The sequence below is a fragment of the Camarhynchus parvulus genome, chromosome 2, assembly GCF_901933205.1.
Source record: "Camarhynchus parvulus chromosome 2, STF_HiC, whole genome shotgun sequence".
Taxonomy (NCBI): domain Eukaryota; kingdom Metazoa; phylum Chordata; class Aves; order Passeriformes; family Thraupidae; genus Camarhynchus; species Camarhynchus parvulus.
The window spans coordinates 97331632-97358683 of NC_044572.1; the positions used below are offsets into that span (position 1 = coordinate 97331632).

Here is a 27052-nt window from a genome sequence, read left to right on the forward strand (position 1 = left end):
TTTGTTCTAAAAGAATGTGAGAAATGATAGCCTGCTCTTTACATGGTCTCTAGTCACCCAAATTTAGAAATAAATTAGCTTCCTCCTTGGAGTGCAGGATTTTATTACTGATTTACTAAATATATTGCTATAAATAAGTGCATTCCTAAACATAGTTGTGGACACTTGAGTTTGTTTAGTAGAAAATGGCATTAATGACATACTAAACCTGTTGGATCATCCATAGTGCCTGATCCTTTCCTAACTAGCAATATTTTTTTTAAAGCAACTGTGTTCTAGTCATGCTAAATGTTCTTACAGGATGAATTTTCTGCAACTGTGAGACCAATTTTCATAGATCACAGCTGATATGAAGTTAATAGTTATGTAGCTGAAGATTCCATTTGCTCTTTAGACTTTTTAAAGAATTCTGTAATTTCTGAGGCATACATATGCCCTGATTAAATAAGAATTTGTAATTTTAACTTTAAAATTTCTCCAAAGCAATAGGATCTGTATATATATTTATACGTCTATACACACATCTAGATCATCTATATTTAGGCATCTAAACCCACATGTCAGATATTTGATATTGTAGATAAGTTATGAAAGACCAATACATCCAAAATTTGGTGTGAATTAATAACAACTTAGTTTACTCTCTGCCTGAGAGAGGAAAACATGCATTATGGAATCACTTCAAATGCTGCTCAATAAATTGAGAGAAAATGAAAAAATAATTTTTTTTAAAGAAGCAAATTATTTATTTTAGACTTTCCTTATATGAGAAAGCTTTTTTTCATTTCTATTTAAAAATAAAACTATTTAGCTGCTAGAAAACCCAGCAATGAATATATTGGTTTTATTTGGGACAAATATCACATTTGCTTTTGTCATTAAAAAATGGTGCTTCTGGTCTAACTCCTTGCACTCCACTTTTTCTTCTTATTTTCCCCTCCAGCCTAACTATACTGCTGTATTGATAAGCAGGTGCAACCGTGTGAATGTATGCCAGAAATTTTTAGAAAGTAGTTGATTTCCTGCTGTTCCTCACAAGAAGTGATATTTGTTTTCTAATGCAGAATATAGGTGAGGAAAAAATAAAAATAATTATTACCTTAAAAAATTATGTCACTGTGGATATTTTTTTTAGTCATTAGACAAGGTGCCATGAGATTACTGTCAATCTTCTATTTGGGATATGAACAGCTTATCATCAAAGAAGAAACCAAGCTTTGCAGTTTGATTCCACTGTGTTTTTGCGCTGGGATTTCTGCCACAAGTTTTGAGCTGGGACAAGCTCATTAAAGACTTGAGAATAAAAAATTTTATCAGAGCCTTGTTATACTTCTTGGTTGCTTTGCTTGTTAACAATTAATTTTTTTATCACCAGTGGGCCTACTGGTGATAAAGTGATTGTGTTTTCTTATTCCTATGGGAAAATTCTGTAAAATACTTTGAAGGAGAGGAGGAGAAACAATTTGCTTTACTCCACTGACATATTAGAAAATAGGCATGATATATGTAGCATTTTAAGCAATATACATGTAGTGCTGAAAAAACATATATGGTTTATTTTTATTTTAATTGAAATTTTGAATGCAACAAGAGCATCTGCTGAGGAAATATTTTCCCTTTTTATCGGTAAATTTAATAGGTACCATTTGCTCCTGTAAATTTTTAGGACTGTTTATTAGTATAACTGGTATGTTAAAAGGTTTTTAAATAATTTATGTTTTGTAATTATGAGACAGTTTATACAAGAAGAAAACAAACATAATCTATTTTGTTTTTCCTTGAGGTACTTCGGTTACACAGGTAACAGCTACAGATGCTGATGATCCTTCTTATGGGAATAGTGCTCGTCTGCTTTACAGTCTTGTTGAGGGACAGCCTTATTTCTCTGTGGAGCCAAAGACAGGTACAACAAGTGAATTTGTACATTCATAAACTCATAAAATGGATGCAAGCAAAATTGTCTTCCTTGATTTTACCACAAATATCAACAGGCACCACTCTACACTCTTAGATCTTTGCATAGTTCCTAGAGCTGAAAAAAATCAACTTCTCTTTCCCATAGGAAGATAAAATTCTTTCTCTCTATCAAATCCAAACTTTATTAGAAAATTATCTTGTTAGAGTTAGACTCTGAATATCACACTTTATAAATAAATCTAGGAACACTTCTGAATCAACACCTCTATGGCACATCATGAGATATTTCTATCTGTATGTTGAGAAACGACAGATATGTGACATCCCTCCAAAAACCTAATTTCTGAGTAATAGACATGTTTCTATATGGTAGAGGAAATACATGGAGTACTCTGCTCCCCAGAACTCTAAATATACAGAATGGGTTTGACATACAGTGTACTTGCTACCATGAGGACTACTAACACCCAGTGTAAGAACAGCTGTGCTATGCAGAGTTTAGAATGAAAATTCATAACTGGGTGCAGTGATATATGTTATATGCATATTATACTATAAACCCATGTCAGATGTTGGGAAAAAAATGAGACATATCCCATTGTATTAATCTTTTTATTTTTAGGGGTCATTAGAATGGCTTCCGAAATGGATAGAGAAACAAAAGACCAGTATTTGGTCATCATTCAAGCCAAAGATATGGTTGGGCAACCAGGAGCATTTTCTGCAACAGCCACTGTTACCATCAATCTCTCTGACATCAATGACAATCCACCTGAATTTCAGCAGCGTGAGTAGAGGCTAATTACAGTAATGGAAGTCTTGAGGAAGTTTAGATCCACTGTATCTCTGTTAGGTTTGCAGGTAGGTCTTTTTAGAACAGGGCTGTGCTTTACCTTTAGCATACAGCTGTAAAAAAATAAAATTGTGGAAAAAAGAACCAAAGTCCTCACAAAAGCTCAAAAACCAAGAGGAAAAAAAAATCTATAATTTCAAAAATCTCAAATCTGCTGGTTTCACTTACTAATAGGCTCTGGAGACAAATCATTAAACTGCTTTCCCTATAATTTGCACAACCTCAGCCAAAAATCTGGAAAACAGGATATTTAGCATCATTTTCACTCACCTTCTTTCTTCCTTTCCTCTCTTCATTTTTTTCTGACACATGCTAGAGAGTTTTTGGCAAATGATGTGAACCTCTCTGTCCAGGTAGTTTCTAGCAGATGTGGGCTGTTTCTAGCTGATCATTGGGCTACCAGGAAAAAACTGCGCTGTTGGGAAGTGCTGTCCTTGGCTGTTTTTTCACCATGTTCAGTCATAGAACCATAGAATAGTTTGTGTTGGAATGGATCTTTAAATGTCATCTTGTCCAACCCTCCTTGGGCAGGGATGCTCAGGGCTGCATTCAAAGTGACCTAGAATTTTTCAGGAATGGAACATTCACCTTGTCTCTAGGCAACCTGTGTTAGTGTTTCATCACCCTCAGGGTAAAAAACATTTTTCTTATATCTAATCTAAACCTTCCCTCCTTCAGTTTAAAACCATGAGCTGTTTTGGTTTTTATTTCAGTCCTTTGCTCTATGCACTGATGAGGTAAGGCTGAGAGCGAAGGGCTCCCAAGGGAAAAGATTGTCCTGCCCTGCACCCAAGATCTATACAATGCCAGATCACATCAATTGCTCTGGTAGAAGCTGGGACTTTTCCCAGCTCTCTGAGAACCTCAAGCCACAGTACTTATTAACCATGGCAGATCACTAAATTTTGCCAGTTTTTGTTTCTTTAGGACTCTACTACATGAGTGTCTCTGAAGAGGCTCCCGTGGGCACCACTGTAGGCAAAGTCTTCGCAGAAGACAGAGATATTGGGGACAACGCAGCCATGGACTATTTCATTGAAGCAGATAGCTCAGATATTTTTAACATCATTACTAACGATGAGACTCAAGAAGGAATTATCTTACTGAAAAAGGTGAGATCTCAGAAACTTTAAAAAAAATCTCTAATAATTGAAAGAAAATCCTCAAGTAAGCTGGATATGCAAAAAAGTCTACTGCTTTGGATGCTCTTATTCTTTTCATTTAAGCTTTGTGATTTGATTGGAATATTATGAAGGATAAAAAAGAAAAATGCTTTTATTTCTGTTGACATTTTTGACTCATTCCTATTACTACTGAATATAATAGTGACAGTCAGAATATCTTAATTTTGTCCGTAACTGTGCCACACAGTGCATCCCGTTGTGAGAAAATGTTCTATCTCTTCTGTGCATTGCCTGTAAAATATTTATTAATAAATTTCAAGCAATCTCACCTCACTTCTAACACCTCCTGCAAACTGAAAGAACTTATTAATATATTAGATAGTGGATTTTTTGTTGGGACATAGTTTTAAAAAGCTACTAAGTACAATCAAAAAAGACCAGTTTATGAATTAAGAAAATTAATATTCTTTGATACTGTGTAATTATTTTGGAATCACTCAGAAAGATTTCTCAGTCATCTCAGGGATCATCTGAAATGAAGATAGAGTTCAATAGCCTAGTGAAATGTAGGCCCCTGAAGAATTGAATGCTTTAAGTGTGAAAGTTTTTGTTTGTTTGTTTCGATCTTTTTTTGTTTGTTTTGTGGGGGTTTTTTAGTGTGGGAAGCTATTCCTTTAGTATATTTTTTTTGTTTATTTATTTATTTATTTCTTTAATTCAGAAGATAAAGACTATCTAAATTTTAATGAAGCTATGTGTCATTAGGGGTGACATTCTACGGCAATTCTTTTTTAGTGTTGCTTGACTGCAGCATTAAAGCCAGTGTGAAATGTGAAAGCTAACAACAAGTACATTTGAATTTGAAAGTGTTTTTAACATAAAAAGGAAACCTTAGAATTAACTTCTAGTAGTAATCCTTTTTCTAAACAATATTAAAAGAAGTATAGCACTACTTTGTCTTTATTCTCACACCATTTATTGAACTATATTTAATTTAAATGTGAAGAAAGAAATATTCCAAATCTCACTTCTTTCTTAACAGAGAGTGGATTATGAGAGCAAAAGGAGATACAGTATTCAAGTAAAAGCTGTAAATAGACGCATTGATGAGCGTTTCTTGAAAGAAGGACCATTTGAAGACACAACCATTGTCAAAATCAATGTGGAAGATGCTGATGAACCTCCAGTTTTCACCTTGGCGAACTATGTGATGGAGATTTTTGAAGGAGCTATGAGGGGCACACTGGTTGGGGTTGTAACTGCCAGAGATCCAGATGATGATGAGAGTCCAGTCAGGTACCTGTCTTAAAATGTGAACAGGCCTCTAATGCAAATGTAGTTGGTATTTCCAAAGGATATTTCTGTTCCTTACCAGAGCTCACAATTACAGTTAATTGTGCTTTTACTGTGATAGTCAAGGTTATTGCAGATGTCATGGTTTAACCCACATCAGCAGGTAAGGACCACACAGGCACTTGCTCACTGCCACAGCCACTGGGATGCAAAAGAGAATTGAAAGCGTAAAGTTGTGAGAACTCAAATAAAATAAATTCAAATAAAGACAGTTGTTTATTATTATTTTATTGTAATAATAATAATAATAATAATAATAATAATAATAATATCAAAGAAAATAAGGCATGAGAAAACCCCAAATCTACAACAAATACCCAAGAAAAAAAAGTCATGCAAAAAGACCCAAAACAATATCTTACTACAAGCCAGCTGACACCTAGCCACTCAACCCAACAATAGCAGATTCTTCTTTTTATGCTATCCATGATAAATAATTTTTCTGTCTCTTAAGGGAGAAACCAGGTAATTATCTTAACCATGGGATTTATAATTAAAATAGCTTCTTGAATTGCCTGACATCACTGTGTACTGTGCAATTTAGACAAAGCAGGATGCAGTGACAAATGGTTGAGACACAAAATAATTTTTGGTGTGTAGATTTCTAATAGGAGAAATACATATATATTATGCTACAGCTTCAGAGCTATAGGTGGTGATTTATTATGATTTTCCACTAATTTCCTGTTATTTATTAGACTAATAATAGAATAAATTAACTAAGAAAAAAAATGTACATAGATTTTTTTTGTTCCCCCTTCTAAAAGGGCTCATTTGGTCATTTGATTAGATGACTTCAATATCTCCTGTGGACCAATTAAACATGAACACATATCTATAATTTCTTAGTCAGAAATGTTCTGGAGGAACTGGCTTCAAGTTGAATATGCCCACATAGTCCCAAAACAATGATAAAGGTATTGCATCAATGAGTTATTTTAGAAGAGAGTATATCACTTCTAATACAAAGAAATGTTTTTGGGCTCAGTGCCATGAAAATTAATCTAATTTTGAAATTATTCCTATCATAAATGAAAACAGTACTTATAATATAGAAAACAACTTGTGTTGCTTTGTGGACTCCAGGTTTCAAACAAACAAATTAAAAAAGATGTGCAACAAAACCTCACTATGTTAGTAATAAAAAATAAAAAATTACAAATACCTAATATATTTTTTCTGAAATTTTTGTCAAGATTTAGATTACCAAAAAATTCCCAAACAAAATGACTATGTCAGAAAAATTATTAATACCTTAAATAGAAGTTTATGTGTATCCAAACTTTGGTTCAAATTATAAGAGCTTTCACTTATAGTATTGTGCTGGTTCTTCGATTTATCTTACTGTTTTTTAAAAGAGACAAAATGTAGCTATAAATAACAAACTAGAGAGTCATTTAAACGCTGACACATTGTCTGAGCTGGAGTCCTAAGTGTCAACGGGAAACAGAAAGGCTTTGTCAAGCAGAATTAAAGGTACAATAAAAAGGAAAAGTTGCATGTGGTCATTCCAAATTGGAGTGCAAAGAATCTTTCAATTATTCAAACAGGTTTTATTTCCATGAAATAGACTTTATTAGCAACTGCATCATATGGTCTTTTGCTTTGTAGAACATTAAAAACAGCAGTAAATATATTTTGCATTATCTTTGGTTGCTATTTCAGTTCATCTTTGTCCTGCAACAAGTGGTTAGACTTTAACAGTTTGAGCAGCATGTGTTTATGTATGTGCTAATGTACATAACCACATATCCACAACATCCAGAGCCTTTTCAGCAAAGACTCAGGAACACTGAGTCTTTCCTGCAATCTCCTGCCGTAGGATTTTGTACTCTGCCTTAGTGTCACCTCATTACAGACAGTTGTCTGTCTTTATAGTGCCCCTTCCCTTGGCATCAGAGCATGTCAGCAATGATAAAATAGATTTGCTATTATACCTCCACTTAGATGTTGGTGTTATTCATTTCACAAGTGGCAATTTTGCTGTTTCTATTCAATGAAGTCATTCACCTGCTGGGAGACTGACTTAGAAGTAAGAATGAATAATGCATTTCAGATTCAGTTCATATTAATATAGATCTGAGACGTATTTAGTTTTATAAAAAGAAGAGCTTTGATCTTGACAGCAGTGAATTTTAAATGTTTATACATGTACATTTTTCATGATTTCCGAGTTGTTGCAGCGCACATTTATATGCATATATGCACAGCTCTGTTTTCTCAGCTGACAATAGCTTTCTATATCCTTGCCTCTGATGGAACTTTTCAGTACTACAGAATGTCTTTCCTTTTTTTGGTGCAGGTACTCTATTGTCCACAGCAGTCATTTAAAGAGACTGTTCAGCATCAATGAACACAATGGAGCAATCATTACCACTGAACCTCTGGACCGAGAGATAGCTTCTTGGCACAACATAACTGTTACAGCCACAGAAACAAGTGAGTAAGAAATGTAAGGAACGCTGGGGTTCTTACACTGTGAACTGTAATTATCCTCTGTATGTGCCTTCTTTTAAGTGGAGAATACATTCTTCTTTCTGATTATATTACTGTTGCTTGCTACACTAAGGAGCATTATTAAAATGATTAGTTAAATAGAAGTGGAATGTATTTGATCTCCAAGGTCCTGTGCTTTTTCATAAAAGATGACCTTATGAAAAAAGAAATTGTAATAGGATCGAGAGTGTAATGCTTTCAAGTTACACTGAAGCATAAGAATTGCTCCTGCTGTGCAAAATCTTATGTTAAATTAGACCCTGGTTAATTTCACACCAGATTTTTGACTAGTGTGAAATTAGCCAGGGTCTAATTTAACACCAGTCAGAAACCTGTGGCTCAAATTAATTGTGAATGTTAAGGCCTAAATCATCTAGACATCTATTCAGGGACAATTAGAGCCTTGAAGCACCCTTTATATATATTTCAGCTGTCAATTCTGTTTGAAAGTCAAATGCAAATTACCTCTGTTTGTGTTTTTGGTGATCTGGTTCCCCTGAATCCGGGACAGCGCTAGAAATTTAATAGCTCCTCATTTTAAGGCAGTTTAACAAGATTACTGGGATATTATTTAAAAACTATTCCCATTCATCCTCAGGAAGGAGAAAAACAATATGAAACTAGAGTAAAATCAATAAATCAGACCTATTTTGCCAAATAATCTTAGCACCTGTTCTTTACTCCTGAATCTCAGTTAAATGTCATTTACTGCTATGACCACTTTAAACATATATTATTCAACTTCAGGATTGCCAAAAAGGGGACTTCCCTGTAGAACATTACTGCTGGAAGTCTACTATAGGATAGTCAGTCTCAATTTTCATTGAAGTCTTTAACTTGTATTTAGGAATTGATGGTACTATCTTCCTTTTCAGCTTCTCTTTGAGATTTTAAGCATGAATTTCATTCTCATGTTGTTGGGCAGATGACAGGTGTTAGCAAATTTGATCTCTGGCATGTCTTGAACAGCTCTATGGAAACACAGCAGGACAACTTTGGCCTAGACTTTTTTGTTTAGTTAAACAATAAAACAGGAGAGAACCAAATGTTACAAATGAATAACTGTCTCTTGCAGCAAAAGAAAGTGAGTCTTTCACGGTAATGAAAGTTATTGTAGAGAAATGGAGACCCCATTATGTTCAAATTCTTATTCTTTATTTGTTTAATGATGATAAGGTCACTGTCTATAATGATATGTTCAAAAGATCTGAAGTTAGGTCACCTTGGTCTGGGCACACCTGACAGGATTTGTATCAGGAACTAGCAGTATATTATTCTTTGAAATATAGTTATATGTACTGTGTGCATGAGACATTTGGTGGATGACATTGTGGCTCCACCGAAGCACAATCAAAATGTCATTAGAGTTCATCCAAATGAGATGTTCATTGTACCTTAGTCAAGTATTGATACTGCGTTACAACAGGCCCTGGGAGCCTGTTGGTATGGCCCGACATTCACACACTACGCAAGGCTTTTGAGTCCATTGCAATGATTGCAGGGATCAGAGATTAGTGAGAGAGTCTTGACTCTGTTATTCTGGACCTGTGTTGTGGACCATCCTATCCTCATGCCATTGAGGGAGCATGTTTTAAAATTATTCAGAAATAGGGCCTAATGTTAAGTTGTTGGAACTTAAATGTGAGCAGGGAGAACTTGCGAAGTTTTGACTCTCCACTTTATGCCTAAAGCTCAAGAAAAATCAAGTTTCCTTTAGTAAGTTTTTATTTGGTTGTAAGAAACTTTCACCAAGTACAAAGCTGAAGCACAAACAATGGCATTCTAATCTTGCCTGAGAGGAAGAAATCTTTAAATCATTACTATCCAATTGACAGACAGTCAGTACTGGTTTTCCCTAAGCTCAGTACTGGGGTCAGTTCTATTCAATATGCTTTATCAATGATCTGGATGATTGGACTGAGTGCACTCTCAGTCAGCTTACCTATGGCACCAAGCTGGGCAGTGGGATGTTCTTCTGTTGAAGGGTATAAAAGTTCTGCAGAGAGATGTGGGCAGGCTGGATTGATGGACCAAGGCCAGTTGTATGAAATCCAACAAGTTCCAGGTCCTGCACTTGGGTCCCAACAACCCTGCGTGGCGCTACAGGCCAAGAGCAGAGTGGCCAGAAGGTCCTGCAGCACATCCAGGAGAGGACAACAGAAGGAGTGAAGGATTTGGAACACAAGTCCTATGAGAAGCAGCTCAAGGAGTTTGGGTTGTTTGGATTGGAGAAAAGGAGGCTGGGAGGGAATTTTGTCTACAAGTACTTGAAAGAAAGCTGCAGGGAAGTAGGGGTCAGTCTTCTCTGTCATGTAACAAGTAAGACAAGAGGAAAGGGCCTCAAGCTGTACCAGGGGAAGTTTAATAAGATACTAGTGAATTTTTTTTCTGCAGTAGGGTTGTCAAGCATTGGAATAAGTTTCCCAGGGAAGTAAATGAATCACCTTCCCTGGAAGCGTTCAAAAAAACCTGTGGATATGATACCTGGTAAAAATGCAGGTGTTAAAATGGTAGGTGCTGCTGCCTATCTCTTGTCCCCAGCAAGCCTCTCCTGTTGAAAGGCAAGCTGAGTTAACATTCAGGCAATGCAGTCAAACCTCCACTCAACACCCACCACAGCTGGCTCAGCGATAGAGGCAAGAAAGGCTCTTTTGCAAGGTTTCATTCCAGCAGAGTAACACTGCTACTGAAGGACAATCCAAGGAAAAAAAGAATCAACCATGTGGAGCACGCAGCTTATAAAAGGGAAGGGGTGGGGGGCAGAGCTAAGGGGTGGGTAGAGGGGCCTGGCCACCAGGGGTAGGGGTGGCCACCAGGGGTACCAAGCCAGCGACCGGGGAAGGAGAAATCCAAGGAAGTTGCGACACCATGGGGGAGACTGTTTTTCTTTTTGGCAGGGATGACTCTATGATAAGTAGTTAATGTTTTCAGGGCTGAGGGCTTGAGGATTGACCAAGGGGGGAGAATTCATGGGATGCTACAACCTGGGGTCATGGTTTAGTGGTGAACATGGCAGAGTTAGGTTGACATTTTGACTTAACTAACTGAGAAGTCTTTTCCAACCTCAATTATCTATGATTCTGTGATCAGTTTTACTTAATACTGTCAGTCCCAACAAAATTAACTCACAACAGACAAGAGTCATTTTACTACTTAGTCTTGCAGGTGTCCTTTCATGGTGGTCTCCAGACCTGGATACAGGACTGAAGTTCTGTGATAATTTCAGTATGGATAATATGAATTTAAAATTGAATGTCACCCTGCCTTGGTCACATATATATTTTTGTTGATAAGTTTTTAACTTTTTGAAGTAGTCCTTTCTTAAAAAACTATTTAAAAAACTATTTAGGTTCATTTCTTTTAGGTAGTAAAGTAATTTGCCTTAGCATAAATGATAGTTATGCTATAAAAACATGAATTATGAAGATAGCATTCATTGTTAGTAGTAGTGCAAGTATTATTGTTATCATTACAGGTTTATGTTCACTTGGCTCATGTCAGTGTAAGCTTTCTTTAATCCCCTGCAAATACTGAATTGTGTTTTGTATGTAGAGATGGTCATTACTTTTATTTCCAAGTTAATAATACAGGTCCCTAGCAATTTAAGTGTTATCTTAATTTTCACACTAATCCAGCTTGTTGCACTTGACATCCTCTTCTCTTTGTCCTTGTTTTTCAAGTCCTGATCTCTCTTGTAGAGATTGTAACAAAATTTTTTCTGCTAATTGGGAGGTATTTAGATATTGTACGATATGGGTACATTAGCTGAATGCATGCTGCCTACCTTCTTTTCAAAATGCAACTAATGCAGTAACTCTGCTTCACCAAAACTGTAATAACTGTAATTAAATATTCACCAGACGCTGATTTCAAGAGTGGCTTTGCAATATGTTGCTCCTTCCCAAAACAAAACAGCTGTGATTTCAGAAAAATTAAAAATTTTCATATTGTTAAAAGCTTCCATAGATACAGAAATGAGAGAAATAGTCTTCCTTGTCATTTAATCCTATACTAAGGAAAGAAAAATCCCATTAAGGCAGCCATGGCGCTAAAATCCAAATATATTAAAGAATTAGAAACAAGGCTATTATGAAATCCCTCCTGCCCGCCTCCCCCAGAAAAAACAACAAAAAACCCGCAACCTTTTCTTGAAAGAATACAGACGTGATTCCAACAATGTGCTATCTAAATGTTTTGTGTAAGCAAAGAGTAGGCTTTAAAGCCAATATAGTATCCATGAATGCTACAAACTAGCTGGATCCTTCCTGTATCGCTTTTTATACAACTGAAGCCACCAAAGGTATTCCCTGCTTTCTGTTAAAGATTAAAAAGCTCTCCTTTGAAAGACAATGTAGTCAGATCTCTGCCCTATACATCCAATTGTGACTTCAGTAAAAGAATTAAGGTAACTCCTACACTCTTTATATTATTTCTAAAAGGAATGTATGCTGCTTTTTATGTTTACCTAAAAGAAGTTGAGCATTATTTCATTGCCTATTGTATTATATGGACCTTTGATTCAACAGGAGAAATGTCATCCCACAAAGAAATAATTTTGAAATGAGTCTGACAGATCACAATGTTTGGTAAATTAGCACAGCTGTAATGACTTCACAGGAGGAACAGAAATGTGAAACTGCTGAGTATCTATGCCTTTATGTCTGTGGTACTTGCTTTTCCTGCTATTTCCTTGAGCAAAAGACTCGAGGCTAGCAGCATAGATTCCATAACATCCAAGAAAACAAATGTTTGCTCCAAGCACCTAGTGTATTATGCATTAAAAAAGTAATTTAAGAACCAACCAAACTCATGTAGTTTGAAAAGAGGCAGAGAGAAGTACATTTAGCTTTTTTCTTAAAGATCCATTTGACTAATTTAAATCAATGCCTTAAGAACTTCTGAACAAGTCAGATGCAGTGACACTAGCACTGAACATGAGACATATTTTAACTGTAATTATTGATGCATTCCTGGTTTAGGTATAGGTGAGTGATACACTGACAGATATTTAGGTTGACAAATGTTCAGTATTCCTGGAATATCTTAAGATTACTTTAATTGTTGAAAAACATCTTAATTACCCAACAACACATCCACGTTAATGTGAGCATTGTTATTTTAGAGGAAATTTTTGCCTACAAAAATAATAAATTACATTGAGGATTAGCAGATATTTCTTAAAGCTATGCTGTGTAAGTCAGGATTCAGTGTCCTGATAGGTAAAGGACTTCCAAGAGCTATTCAATATAGAATCAAAGAATTAAGGAGTAGTTTGGTTTGGAAGAAACCGATAAGGTCATTGACTCCAACCATGAACCCAGCACTGCTACGCCCACCACTAAACCATGTGCCTGCTGCCCGATCTGTATCTGGCACTATAGATACCTTCAAGGATGGTGACTCAACCACTTGCCAGGGCATCCTGTTCCAATGCTAGACAACCTTTTCCAAGAAGAATATTTTCCTAATACCCAATCTAAACTTCCCCTGGTGCATCCTGAGGCCACTCATCACTTTTTACTTGGGAAAACAAACGGAGCCCCCAGCTCCTTGCAGCCTCCTTTCAGGCAGTTGCAGAGAGTGATAAGGTCTCCCCTGAGCCTCCTCTTCTCCAGGCTAAATAACTCCAGCTCCCTCAGCCAATCCTTGTCCAGCTGGGCACAGGTTGGCTCATGTTTAGCTGCTGTCAATCAGCAGACCCAGGTCAGGAATGCTGCTGACCTGTTTGCAGGCTCAGCCAGTAGCAGTCAGCCACTTGGATTGACCCAGACAAGGCTTTGCCTTCAGCAGCACCTACATACAGGACTCCTCCTGTCTACAAGCACAAGCAGCCCACTCCCCTCTTCTTCTGGGAAGGCAGAAGATCACTAATGCAGACATGCACAGCACTCTCCAGATTCACAAGCACACACACATTCATGGATCCCTTCAGTATCTAATTCTGTTTGCCCAACACCCCTTCCTGTATCCCAAGTCCTCTTATCTAATTCACAGGTCCCCAACTCACCAGCCAGTGCACAATTGATGCTTACTTGAAACCCACAGAACTCACATACTAATCCCTCATGCAGCCCAGATTTGCAAGTCCTCCCTAAGTGTGAACCTCCCTAACCATTGTTGAGTCCAGTTTAAAGTTTGTTAGAAACACCATACACGAACCCCATGCCCGCCAAGTCTGAGGAGGGCACAGACAACTGTCCCCTGTGCTCCTGAGTCAGTAGCTGGCATCACAGACCCCCATCCCACTCCAGTATATGGAACCAATTTTCATTCACACATATGCAGGTCACACCAGTAGCTGCCACTTAGTCCTTGCAGCACACATACATATGCAGAGAAAAAGAGTGAGATTATGCAGAAACATGTCTAAGAAAACATTTATTAAGAAGAAGTAAGTTGATAGAACAGACTGGTGATCAGGTGCAAGGCTAAGCCAGACAAATGCACTGTCTGGCCCTGGCACACAGTCAACCCCTTCTATACACTTTTCTAGCTGAACTCTCTTTGTTCCTCTCTGCATGTATCCCATGGGCCCATAAATCTCCCCTGAGTCCCCATTTCCCCAGATCTGGGGTACCTCTCATTTCAGGTCTTGCCAGTTACAAAGTCCAAGTTGATCTAGCTGGAATTGTTGTCCTGTGTCTTCTGGATAACCCATCAATTATCATTAGGTTTGTTCCTTATCATAGTCTCTGTGTTTATTTTCTCAGGCCTGTTTCTTGGTTTTGTGTCTGTTTTCCCCTTTTTCTCCACTGGTTTATCAATTGTCAAGGCCGCTGATGTGATGGAAAAAACATTCTCACACTTCAGGTGCCCACATCAATTAGTATACCTGACCAGGTTACATCCTCATTGTCCCCTCTCTTTATCTCTTGTCCCTCAGGTTTTTGATCCAGTATGTTGTTCATGGCTTCCTCTTTGTCTTATTAACTCCTGTTTCACTGGAAAATGACCAGATACCCTTAGAAGAGTTGACATTTTCCTAACACATTATCTTAGATATGGCTTGTACAGTAAATTTTTCTTATTCAACAAAACATTATTTAATTTTTCCTGATCAGGTTTTATTTTTACATTTAAATCAGTTTTTGATTGGGTAAAGAAAAGCATGAGTAAATCCAAAATTTTACATGAAATATCTTATTTCAAGACATACAACTATAATGGTACTGTATTATTTATAATAGTATATAAATATGTCCATAGGTCTTTTTAATTACTTTCTTCTATGCAGAATATAGTTAAAATTTTCTAATCTTTATATTACTTTAAAATACGTAGAAGATTATTAATAACTTTTTTTTTTATTTCTGTCTTTTTTCAACCATTAGGAAATCCTGAAAAAATTTCGGAAGCAAATGTGTATGTTCAAGTTCTTGATGTTAATGATAATGCACCAGAATTCCCTAAAAATTATGAAACATTTGTTTGTGAAAATGCAGTTTCTGGACAGGTGAGCATGAAGTAGTTAGCCATCATTTTTCTCACTGCAATGAAGATTTGGTCTGAGATGTTTAGCATTGATTCTTTCAGTTCTGTGAGTACAGACTGCATTTTTTCTATTTCCAAAGTTAGTTCTGTTGATATATGCATAATATGAAATTTAAATTTCTGTACAGTGATATGTATTTTTTCCCCCTTTAAAAGAAAATCTGTATGTCTTGTTTGTATTTAAAAAAAAAGCAATAAAGTACAGGCAGAATTTTCTGAAAAAAATATAGGACACAAATTTGTTTCATGTTAGGGTCACAGTTGAAAAACCTGTGGCTGGTAACTTCAGCAACAACATAAGAACCAAGCTTAGACCAATTTCAAACCAGATCCATTGTGTCCTTCAGATAGAAATCTTTTACTGTGAACTGAATTAAAATCCTGACTAGTTCAGTGCAAGTCTTAAAATGTTTAAGACACAGCCCTCACAACACCTTCCCTAGCTGGCAGCTTAATTTATTGTTATATTTAACATCCTTCCCAGGAGGTTATTTTCCATTTCCTACTTGATATCCACATGAATGGGGTATCATCAGTCAGCTGCCCCAATTCCCAGTTACACTGCTGTCTTTCCATTTTCCTCCTGTAAAAAAAAAAAATCCAGGATGTTCAAAAAATGTTTTTTTGGGTAGGCTTTTTTTTTTGGTTGGTCAGTTTGGATCTTTTTAAAAGAAAAATATATGACATAAACAACAACATCTAAAAATACCCAACCAAACAAAAAAAGGTGTACAAGAGGAAAATCATCTATATGTTTTTCCACCACTCTAAAGCATTATTTGGGCATTAAAAAAAAAGACCTTTAGGATATATGTGATGGTTCTGCTCAAACGTTTTGTTGTGTTGGTTTCTCAGTCAAGCAATCTCTCTTTTTATGCCATTTTCGTTTATTTCTACCTCAATTACTCTGCAGTTAAACAAAGCTTTTCCTGATGCTCAAATGATCTCTTTATGGCCTTTTGCATCCATTTATATATTTCTCTATCAGAAACTACTTTGTTTGTTCTGCATTTGGAAATCTTCCTGTCTGCAAAGGCTACCTATGTTTAGGAGGTATTTGGAGTAAGCCATTTCTATTGCTCTTTGGGTATCTCATTGACAGATGAAAGTGCAGGCATTAAATCAACTGCTTCAAGACACCATGAATTAAATATGGATGCTTATAACATGGATATTTGTTATCCATGTTTTAGACTTGCCTCCCAGATAAAAACCCATGTGATTAATTTCTCAAGGGTTTTAGTATTCCATAGTCACCTACTGATAAATAATATCTGTATGCTAACCTATCAATAGCTACTTTTCAATATCAATTACATATATATATTAAATATTTTGAGAATCACTGGGTAAAACTGTTCTGCAAAGAATAGCAGTGTTAACAATAATAATAAATTCTTTAAGTATACTACACAGAATAATTCTTTGACATTTCAATATATGAATGAGGGATGAATGTGATATTTTTCTCACCTTACAGAGAAGAATAATGTTAATTTTTTATTTTCATTTTTATAGGTTTTTGATAATCACAAGCATCTTTGTTTAGCCTGTTGAGACTGCAGCAGTAATGATAAATAATTTTCTCATTAACAAATTATCTTGGGAAGAACAACAGGAAAATGCTACTGAAATGCATAATTATCACAGTCATAGTTTATGATATTTTATTCAGCGTTTAAGATTAAAACAGAATTGTTAGCTGATGTACCTTCTTTGGTGTTAACTATTTTTTAAATTTTTACTCACAGATTTTTTTTTTCTCAGCCAGAAACCAAAAGATTCAAATGTGATTTTATAGGTGGCCTGGTTGTCCAATGAATAATAAAATTTACATTTCAGAATAATTAGTTTAAGCAATTAAAGGACTTATCCAGGATATTACATACCTTTTTATCTTAACAATATTTCTGCAATCAATTTTAAGCAGCTGTGGAGTCTGCTTATACGTTAAGTTGAGACTAAAGATTGTATAGCTACACTATCACACCTGCCTATCCTTTTAGCTGGAATCACTGTGCTGAGAGATGTTTTCAGAGATGTTCTGCACTTCTGCAATTCACTTCTTACCCTGATCTGAGCTGAGTTGTGTCTCATTTCATGGGACATTCGAAAATATATTTGCATGAGTTTACAGTGTTTAGGGGAAAAGGAAGGAAAGGCTCTGCAGAGGGAAAGATACCACTAAAAAATGAATTGCCTTATTCAATCTAGACTTTATCTTTTTGTCAGTCTGGTTTATAATAAAAGTAATTTAGAGTGAGGTTACAATTAAGTTATTTTTACATAGCCTAAGAGCATACTGATTTGTGATATAGAATATAAAACACATCATGAGTAAAAATAATTGTTGTCCTAATTATCCAGACTCATACACAGTTAATAATAACTTCAGTCTAGATGAGAGAGCTTGCTTTGAAGTTTTGGATTGTCTGAAAGACTATGAAAATTCTTGGTCTGCTTTTATTGACTAAGTGCTGACCTTCAAGCCCCTGCATGGTGTTTTTGAGCGAGTTACAGCTATGTTTAGCTTAGCCTCCAAAAGTCATTCAAACAAAAGGATTAGATTTCAGTCTGTGGGACTATAATCCAAATTTGACAATAAAAATGGATATAAAGAAGATAGATGGTTTTGGCATCATACTGAATGCATTAATCATGTTTATTAGACATCTTGAATGGAATTTTCAGTATCCATTTAATGTTATCGTTTAGTACTGTCCTATAATACAGAAGTCAGCTGTATACTACACCAAAACTCAAGTTTTCTTTAAAACATTGAAAAACAGTTTCACTGCACCACCACTATTCTATAAACTGTTTTCCAAATGAATTGAACATGAAAGTTGCACAGTTGAATAGTCTTTTGTTTCACTACAGCTATAGTTATGATCAGATAAAATAGAACAATATTATTAAGGCATTCAAACCTGTGATTTCCTATTGATTAGACTTTTTGACTTTATAACTGTGTGTAAACACAGTAAATTATGACCACAATGTTCTATTAATTGTTTATATTTACCATTTATGGGTGTGTACAGTAAGTACAAACCTTTGAACTTCCAAGGAAATATGCTTTACAAATATTCAAAACACCAAGATGACCAAATCCACCTCAAAGGTAGCACTAGAGACATCTCATCAAGAAAGAATCTCAAAAAAAAAGCCTAATTTCCAAGATATTAATAAATTAACTCATCTGCATGATGCAGCTTGAAAGATTGATGTAGACTTTATCAAAATCCTTATATTATATGTGAGCAAGCTGACCATCCATAATGCACCTATGCATGGTAATTCCAGCCCTTTTGTGAATATTGATCTTTCTTCCTATCAAAGAGAAAGCCATTTCAGCTGAAGATAAACTATACTGAACTACTTATTTTCTGAATTAATCTGTCATCTCTAATGCATATTTGTTCCGGTAATTCTGAGTTCCTTTACTTTGGGGATCACATATGAAGTGATTTTGATATTACAGCTTACTTAGCAATTTTTATTAGATTCAAAGTGACTGAGTATGCAGGAACTTTGAGTCAGAGATAAGAAAAAAACCAAATTTATTTACTCAGTACTTGGCACATAATGAATTAATAATCAGTTACAGTGTAAGTGAAAAGTACTCATTTGCTATTACTTCTCTACATAATGAAATTTTGACAGAAGAAAAGAGAGGAAATCTTTAAACAAATTCTATGAGCATATGATTAATGTTAAAAATGAGTAGTTTGCTAAAACAGATCCTTTCTAGTAAATCATGATGCAAAATTGTTTTTCCTAGCAGAGAAATGAAAGTGAGAAGTAAGACTGTTTATTATTTCATATTGCATGTTTTCTTCAACATTTACAAAAAGCATCTGAGCAGTAATGATAAGAAAATAAAAAGTTAAAAAAACCCTCAACAATGAATGCATCCTTTAGAATGTAAAAACATGATGAAGCTGTGAAAGCAATGTATAATATAACAGACTCTTAGACTGAGCTATACCTGCAGATGCACTGAGTGTAACGTGATGTTTTGAAACAGGGGGCACAATGACCCATTGAAAATTCCTTTTTCTGTTTTATGTGGACCATGATTCCACAACATTATCTCTTAGCAAAATGGCACAGGTGGGAGAAGTTTATTAGCATATGTGAGCAAACATAAAAAAGCACCTCAGTGTCACAGCATGAGCTTAGTAATTGTTAATTCTTTGCAGATAAGTACCCCATTTTATTTATAGTTGAGCAGAAACATTTAGAGTAGACCCAGATAAATCAGTTGAGTACTGTGCCAATTTGCTTTTCAAAACAGAAGGAGTCAACAGGAGAACCTGGGTCTTGAGGTACCTGGAACATGTAGTGCTGACTACTAATCAACACTTTAAACTTTTACCTGCTCTAAACTCTGATGATCAGGAACTTTTATGAGACTGAGAAATATCTTACTGTTTATAAGACTTCTGCCAATTTAAACAAAATCAGTTCTGTACTCCCTAAAAAAATGGGTGATTAGGTCTCCTTCATCTTATAATCCACAGCAGAACTCCTATCAAAGGATGTTTTGTGGAAAACAAACAAAAGAAACTGAAGTGGAAAGAGAGAGGTGGTAAATATTTCTACTTCCCTCCATTTCTTTAATGGGATTGGTAAGACTAACACATAAAGGACTCAAAATTCTACATTCAGAGTTCTCTAGCATCAAAATTAAGAGTACTGTTGTTCAGATAGACAATTTATGCATTAAATTTAACTTGGTTGAAATCCAATAGAAGCAGAGAGGACTGCAACAAAGAAGATTTGACCTTTCCTTTTGGACCTCTCCATAATTCCAATAAAGTAAAACCATTTGGAATTCAGGAAATAAATTTCCAATTAAGTTTTATCAAGCTTACCTGGCAGTCAACTATTCTATAATCCACAGGTTTTTATTTACAAGATGAATAAATACAATCAAATATAATAAATAATTTATTTACAAGATGCCATTCTGACAACCTGGGCTGGCACATGTATAAGGAATTTCTTCCTCTTTCAGTTTGCCAGGGTGGGAATTTTTGTTCAGATAGATCACTCACAACTGATTTACCACACCTTGTATTCCCCTGTTGTTGCCATCTACAGTTACCACAAGTCCTCACAGGGGAATTTTATCCAATGTTCAGATTTTAAACCTTCACCTCCATTTAGGCCAAAAATGAGCATCTTCCTGTTTCCCATCTATGCTTCTGGTGGCTCATCTTGTGAAGGCTTTCTTCTCTGCTAGTGCACTGAGATATTTCACTGCATTCTTTAAGTCCTCAAAAGCCATCAGAAATTTAAATTAGTTTTTCAAAAAGAATCAAGTGAATTAATCTCTGTTTTAAAGAAATATCAATTTTTTAAATGAACTTCTGGATCTTTAACGCTTCTATATTAATGAGACATGAAATAAGAATTTTTAAAGCAAATAAATTTCAGCCATGTCATCACAACAACTGACATAACCTTGCAAAAGCAGCAATTCATCCACTATATTTTCTTTATTTATATGCTAAAATATAGGAGGTGTGTAGGCCTTAACACACAAGCAGTAATTGCAGTTTTTGGGAATGTGATGCCAGTTCCCCTGGTACAAGGCTAGAATCTCCTAGGTTAGATGTACAAAAACCTAGGAAATCGAAAAAAAAGAAGGAATTTCCTTCACTCTGAGTGATTTTTCCTTCTGAGTCAGTAAAATCAGAGGTATTTATTGTTCTCTGCGTATTTTGTAGACTAACGTGGGCTTTGTTGAGTCTTAGTAGAAGAGCTACAGCAAGAAGTAAACAACAAGGATTTGCCCTGTCCTTACATTCCAAATTTTACCCTGCTGCTAAGGTGAATCCTTAAAGCCATATATGTATATATGTATCTCTATGCATCTATATTTATATCTAGAACAACCATAGGAATCTTAAGTTTGTGCAGAATGGGACAGCACAGATCAAAGCAAGGGCAGGTAGCTTGGGGTTTTTTTTCAGTTAGCCACATTCTCCTTAGAATTTTATTGATTGAATCAGATATAGTTAAAATGTACAGAGCCAAATACATTCCATATGTACAATATGGAAGTCAATAATGAAATAGCAAAACAGTATCTAATTCACAACTGCTGTAATTTTATGATCTTCACACATTATATACTCTTAAAAATATGTTTTCAAAAGATATTGGTAATACCTGGTTGAATGAAAATCACTTTCTTTTTAGTTTGTAGGTAGGTAATTTTTCTCTACCAAGTAACTGAACTAAAACCAAAACAATTTGGTTTAAAATAAAACAAACTAAATGTGGCCAAGATGTCTTTGTAGATCATTATTTTATTCTGAATAGTTAGTATATCTTAATAGACCCTGAATTTTAAGGACTGGCGTACATTCATACCAAGATTTATCCTCATCTGTGACATGTAACCAGCAAATTTTCAAGAAAAGCCAGTATGGTCTCTTTTAGTTTTTTTTGAGGTAGTTGGCAAAATATAATAAAATGTGTACTTCTTCGCAATTTAGATTGGATATTAAACTTTGTACCCTATTTCTGTTCATGTTGAGCATATTCTGGGAATTACATTTTCTTATAAAAATGACGCTTGTGGCAGTCAAGGAAACGTTAACTGGCAGTTTATCCTCACTGATTTCTTGACCTGCATTTTTCTACCTGTATTTGCATCACCTCAGCTATTTTGTTAGTTCTGAGGAAAGGAAAAAAAATCCCTCGAGAATCCCTCTCCCTTGTACACCATGACATCACTGAAAAGTTATTCCTCTCATTAATGGCAATAAAAAAGAAAAAATAAAAAAAACCACAACAAACACAAACTAAAAACCTCAAGGGTCCTCATGTTTCAATAGAGAGAAAAATATAGATTTAAAATAAATTTCACATATGGACAGGGAATAGTGTTAAAAATACAAAGCTTTTGGTGTGTAAGCCACATTTTGCACTTTGCTGTGATGATTTCATCAAACATAGCTTGCTTGAAAAGAAAAAGAATGTGTGATGAAGTTCTAGATCTTTAAAAAGGGATCTAGCCAGAAAAGAGTTGTCAAAGGCACAGATGGAGACCGGCAGTAGCCACTTCCACTGACTTAAAGCCCTGCTTGTATCATTCAGGTGATCTGTGCTTTGAGAAAAGTTGAGGGTTCAAGTTCTTGCGTTCAAGAACATAGAGCCAAAGTTCAAATCTGACCCTCTCTTTTCTGAAAATTGGCCAACTTCCAGCAGTTTGCTTTCCTCCTGATCAGCAAGGATGTTCACTAATAAATGCTGATAATTAAATATTTACTGGTAAATATAAGAAATATAGACTTTTTAAAAAGAAATACTGCTAATTATGTTAACTATGCGGTTGTTTATTTACAGAGATGAAAAACATTCTTTTGAACGCTGTTATTTTTTATTTTATCTTGCAATGACTATCTGGTTTGACAGATTTCTAAATGAAGGCTATTTTGTTTTCTTGAGAAAAAGCAGCCAAAAATTTCAATAATCAATCTGTTATAATATCCAGAATCAACAATTCAGCATGTGAACATGTCAGCGTATGTAACTTACTGGAGCCACAATATACCAGTTGAATGATGTCAATGTGTTTGTGGACTCAAAAGGAATGGGTTTTGCATAGAAAGATTTCTTCAAATGCAGAATGATGTACTGTTCACCTTGGATTAAAAAAAAAAAAAAGAACAAAACATTCTATATATCTTTTTTTTCGATTTATGGAGACTTCATTTGCTCCTGGTCCTTTGATCTGGAAAGCATTTTACATTTTCTCATGATTTTAATGCCTGCCTTTCTCAAATGGATGAAAACTTAAAGCAGAGTACTTGCAGAATATAAGTCTCAATAAGCCTATTTGGGTGTTTGGTGAATATTTGCATATTATGCACTCAATACAGATTCACGGATCACATCTTCAACATCAGTAGTTTAATTTTAACATACCTATTGTATCCTTTTTATTGCTTTAAAGGACAAGGAAATTCTTTTACTCTTAAACAACTCTGTTCTCTTATTTTTCCAGATAATTCAAACCATCAGTGCAGTGGATAAAGATGACTCAGCAGAAGGTCACCATTTTTATTTCTCATTCGCTCAGGAGGACTCAAACAGCTCACATTTTACTGTCAAAGACAATCAAGGTAGTGTCAGTCATGCAGCTTTTTAAGACCCTCCTATGGAAGATGCATGCTTCCAACAGGTTCTTAATTTCTTAAAATTTTCCATTTAAATACAAATTTTTGTCATAAAAATTAAATATGTTCTGAGGTCCACTTCAAAAAAATAATTTAATAATATCAAAGAGTATATTTTCCTTTTCAAGTGAATAATATAAACAGCAAAAGGCAGTTTTATTTCAGGGAAAGAAAAAACAGCTAAGATGAAAAATACACTGGTATTTCTTAAAAATTGTTTTCTTAATGTTGAATATGGTGGTCATTTCCAACTTTCTTGTTAGAATTATTTGCCTGAGAAATAAGACCATTAGAAACAGAAGATTGATATAAGAAGATTGTTATTTCATTAATTCAGCAAGACCAACATTATAAAAACAGATAACTAGGAATGAAATGTTATTTTTGAATATATAATATCAAGCAAAACCAGACTGAGATGAAAATACAGGTGTGATAACTGATGGAATTTCAAGGAGGTGACCATTTAGAGTCAGTCTGCTGAGACTACAAAATAAGGCTTTGTCGGACTAAGTTAAAGTGCTCATCGTTTTTATTGACCATGGTAATTATTTGAATGCTCTGGCTAAGGGAACAAATCAATGGAAACGAGTTTTGGGGAGCTCCAAATACATTAAATGCCAAACTACTTCTCAATTATCTTCAAAGTTAGTCAATGTATCAATAAGAATTTCAGTTCCCATCTTCATCTCTCACTCCCTTCCAGGAAGAGATGTCATTATATTAAGGTCAAATTGTGCACAAGCCATGAGCCTTTTCCACCTTCCCTCTTTCTGCCCAAAACCCAAGCAGACCCTCACACAAAGCAACCCATTCAGTTCCTTTCGATGGCTATTAATGGGGAAAACAAAACTTTTTGAAATATGGCGCAATAAGTTATCATCCTGCCTCTTTCTGCCACATCCAACAGAAATGGCTGGTTGAATTGTGATAGCCCTAAGGAAGAGAAAAAGAGACTGTAGATCTCTAGTATTTTATCTCAGAGTTACTTTCTGAACTGTGATAAAAACCTAGAACAACTTATATGTGAGGGAGTTAAGCTCAGTAGACTGTTTGTATAGATGTATTGTGCAAATAATGGTAGAAACACTTTTTTCCCTACTTCTACATATACACACGTGCAGTCTTTCACTCTGCCATGAGAAAGAATTCTGACATGGAAATATTTCTAGATTCTTTTTTCTTCTTTTCATTACACATGTATGTAGACAGGACTATTTTGTTTTGCAGCAATCTAAGTTACTTACTCTAACTGATATGCAGCAGGACCTGAATTTAAGCTGTTTACTGTGTTTTTTACAGAACAGATTTCTAAACTCATACTTAAATACAAAGCAAAGTGAAAGCATCTAAATATTTTTGCTATTTTAGGCAGTAGAAGCCCAGCTAGCTCCAGTTTTTGTGCCAGGGAAATAAATAAAAGGCTGTTTAAGTGGACTTTTTTCTTGCTTTTTCTTCTTTCCCTTGTCACCTATTTTCACTGTGTGCTGCTAGAAGCCCTTTTTAACCTTTTTGATTGACAAACTGTCTGTATTTTATCTGTGAACTTCTGGCTTGGTAGCAGCTGGATACAAGGAACCATTTTAAGAACCAATTAATTAGTCTGAGCAGGTGCCAGGTACTGAAAGAGATGTTAATTTCTTTAGCTCTGAACATTAAAACCAGAGCTCCTCAGTCAAATTTTATTATTGCCCCTGGAGTATATATATCAAAACTAAATACAATTTATTCACGGTTGACAAAATATGCACCAAATGTCAGCGCCTGCTTTTATGTTTGTAACTTTTGCTAATGTGTAGCTTTGCAGAGTACGATTGCTTTTAAATAGGTCCAATACCACTAAATATTATTGTTGTGGTTACAAGATACATAAATGCATATCATCATAACAATTTATCTTCTAGATAACACAGCTGGAATTTTCACAGGAAAAAGTGGCTTCAGCAGGCAAGAGCAGTTTTTTTTCTACTTGCCTATCTTAATTCAGGATAATGGAACCCCACCGCTGACGAGCACAAATACTCTCACTGTCACTGTCTGCGACTGTGACACTGAAGTTAACACCTTCTACTGCCGATATGGAGCTTTCATGTATTCCTTGGGTCTCAGCACAGAGGCTTTAGTTGCTGTTTTGGCTTGCATATTAATATTCCTAGGTAAGTACAAGTAAGAAAAATGACTTTGCTTCCTTTTACAGAGGGGTTGGTTAAGTAACAAAGATGGATCCTTGACTCAAAGACTGGAAGTACTGGGCCATTGGTAAAAATTGAAATAAGGCAAATGTTTAACTTCTTTCCTGTTTTCTTAACTATAATTTCTCCCTTCCTTTCCCTAGTTTTCAGTAAAATTTGAATTCTAACATAATTTCCTAAAAGTTAGGTGTAGTTGAGTCATGGTCTTCTTTACTCTCCTGGCAGTGCAATAACAAAGATTTCAGAGCCCAAAGTCTGTACTGATCACAGGTAAAGCTGAAGACAGCATTATGCAAGAAAATCTGCTAGTGTAGGAATATATTAAAAGAAGTAGCACCCTTCTTATTCTGCCTTAGCAATGGCAAAGGTAGAACCAAGGTCAATTATGAATAACAAAAGAAACAGGGAATCTGACATCAGCCAGAAAGTTCTAGATACAGGGAGTTTCTTCTCCAATTAAAGTTTCATCTCTAGACAGCCTTTTCTCCAAATGTTGGACATCTCCTTTTTCCTCTCAGGAGACACCAGCTTAACCTCCAATACCTTTGGAAATTTGTGGATGTAAAAACTGGGATTAAGAGTGGTTCAAATGCACAGGAGTTTTTCTAGTATCTCTGTAAAGGGTTGTGCACAGCTGGCAGACAGCACTCAAAACCAAACCAACAACTCAAGGCTGGCAGTTCTAGACACCAGCCATTTCTTGACTCCATAGAAAAGCCGAGGGATGCATTATATTCCCTATTGAATATTTTTCCAGTATGTTTCCAGTTGAAGGCATAGGATCAATTGAATTCCAATTGAAGGCATACAATGAATTTATTTTTTCTAGGCTTTCCTGCACACTTCCAGAGTTGTCTTATTTAAATCTGAGCTTAGATATCTGCCTTATGTCTTTTGGTCAGTTTAAGCTTACAGGTCAGTGTGCATTTCAAGTTTTGATTGATGGTTCCAGGGTATCTGAATAGGTTCACTTTGTGTTATTGACTTCAGGATCTAAGGATCAGGAAAATTGTACCTCTGCATTATCTAGGCCATAATGGGAATTATTAATCAATGATTTCTTGGGTTCTTGCAGAAAGGTTCTCTCTCCAGGTGGAATAAACCCATGGCATCTACTGGACCTATTCATATCACCAAGGTCAATGCAGGGATATAGATAAATATATTAGTCCAAAAGAAGAAAAAACTTAATCTACTACACTCTTTACAAATACATATATTTTAAATTCCTTAATCCTTTGAATGTATTTTTGAAATTATTTAAAATTAAATAATAAAATGTTCTCTATACAATGTTTGCCATTTATATCTGAAAATTTAATTTTCAAGTAGAAAGTATACCATCAGAAGGGTTCACCAGGCAAAGCATTTGGAAATCACCTGTTTTGTGAATACATGGTAGAAATTCTTGTTTTCTATGCTTTCAAG

At 35.3% G+C, this 27052-nt stretch overlaps 1 protein-coding gene across 3 annotated transcripts in view; it reads left to right on the forward strand.

Annotated features, from left to right (window-relative positions):
* The window catches only part of CDH19 (cadherin 19), a 64989-nt gene that overhangs the window by 35855 nt on the left and 2082 nt on the right, over window positions 1–27052 (forward strand). For all 3 annotated transcript variants that reach the window (XM_030943395.1, XM_030943394.1, XM_030943396.1), the window contains 8 exons: window positions 1784–1903; window positions 2540–2704; window positions 3698–3882; window positions 4937–5190; window positions 7550–7686; window positions 15075–15196; window positions 23261–23378; window positions 25337–25588. In XM_030943395.1, the coding sequence (XP_030799255.1) occupies window positions 1784–1903; window positions 2540–2704; window positions 3698–3882; window positions 4937–5190; window positions 7550–7686; window positions 15075–15196; window positions 23261–23378; window positions 25337–25588 (1353 nt within the window). The remainder of the gene's footprint in view (window positions 1–1783; window positions 1904–2539; window positions 2705–3697; window positions 3883–4936; window positions 5191–7549; window positions 7687–15074; window positions 15197–23260; window positions 23379–25336; window positions 25589–27052) is intronic.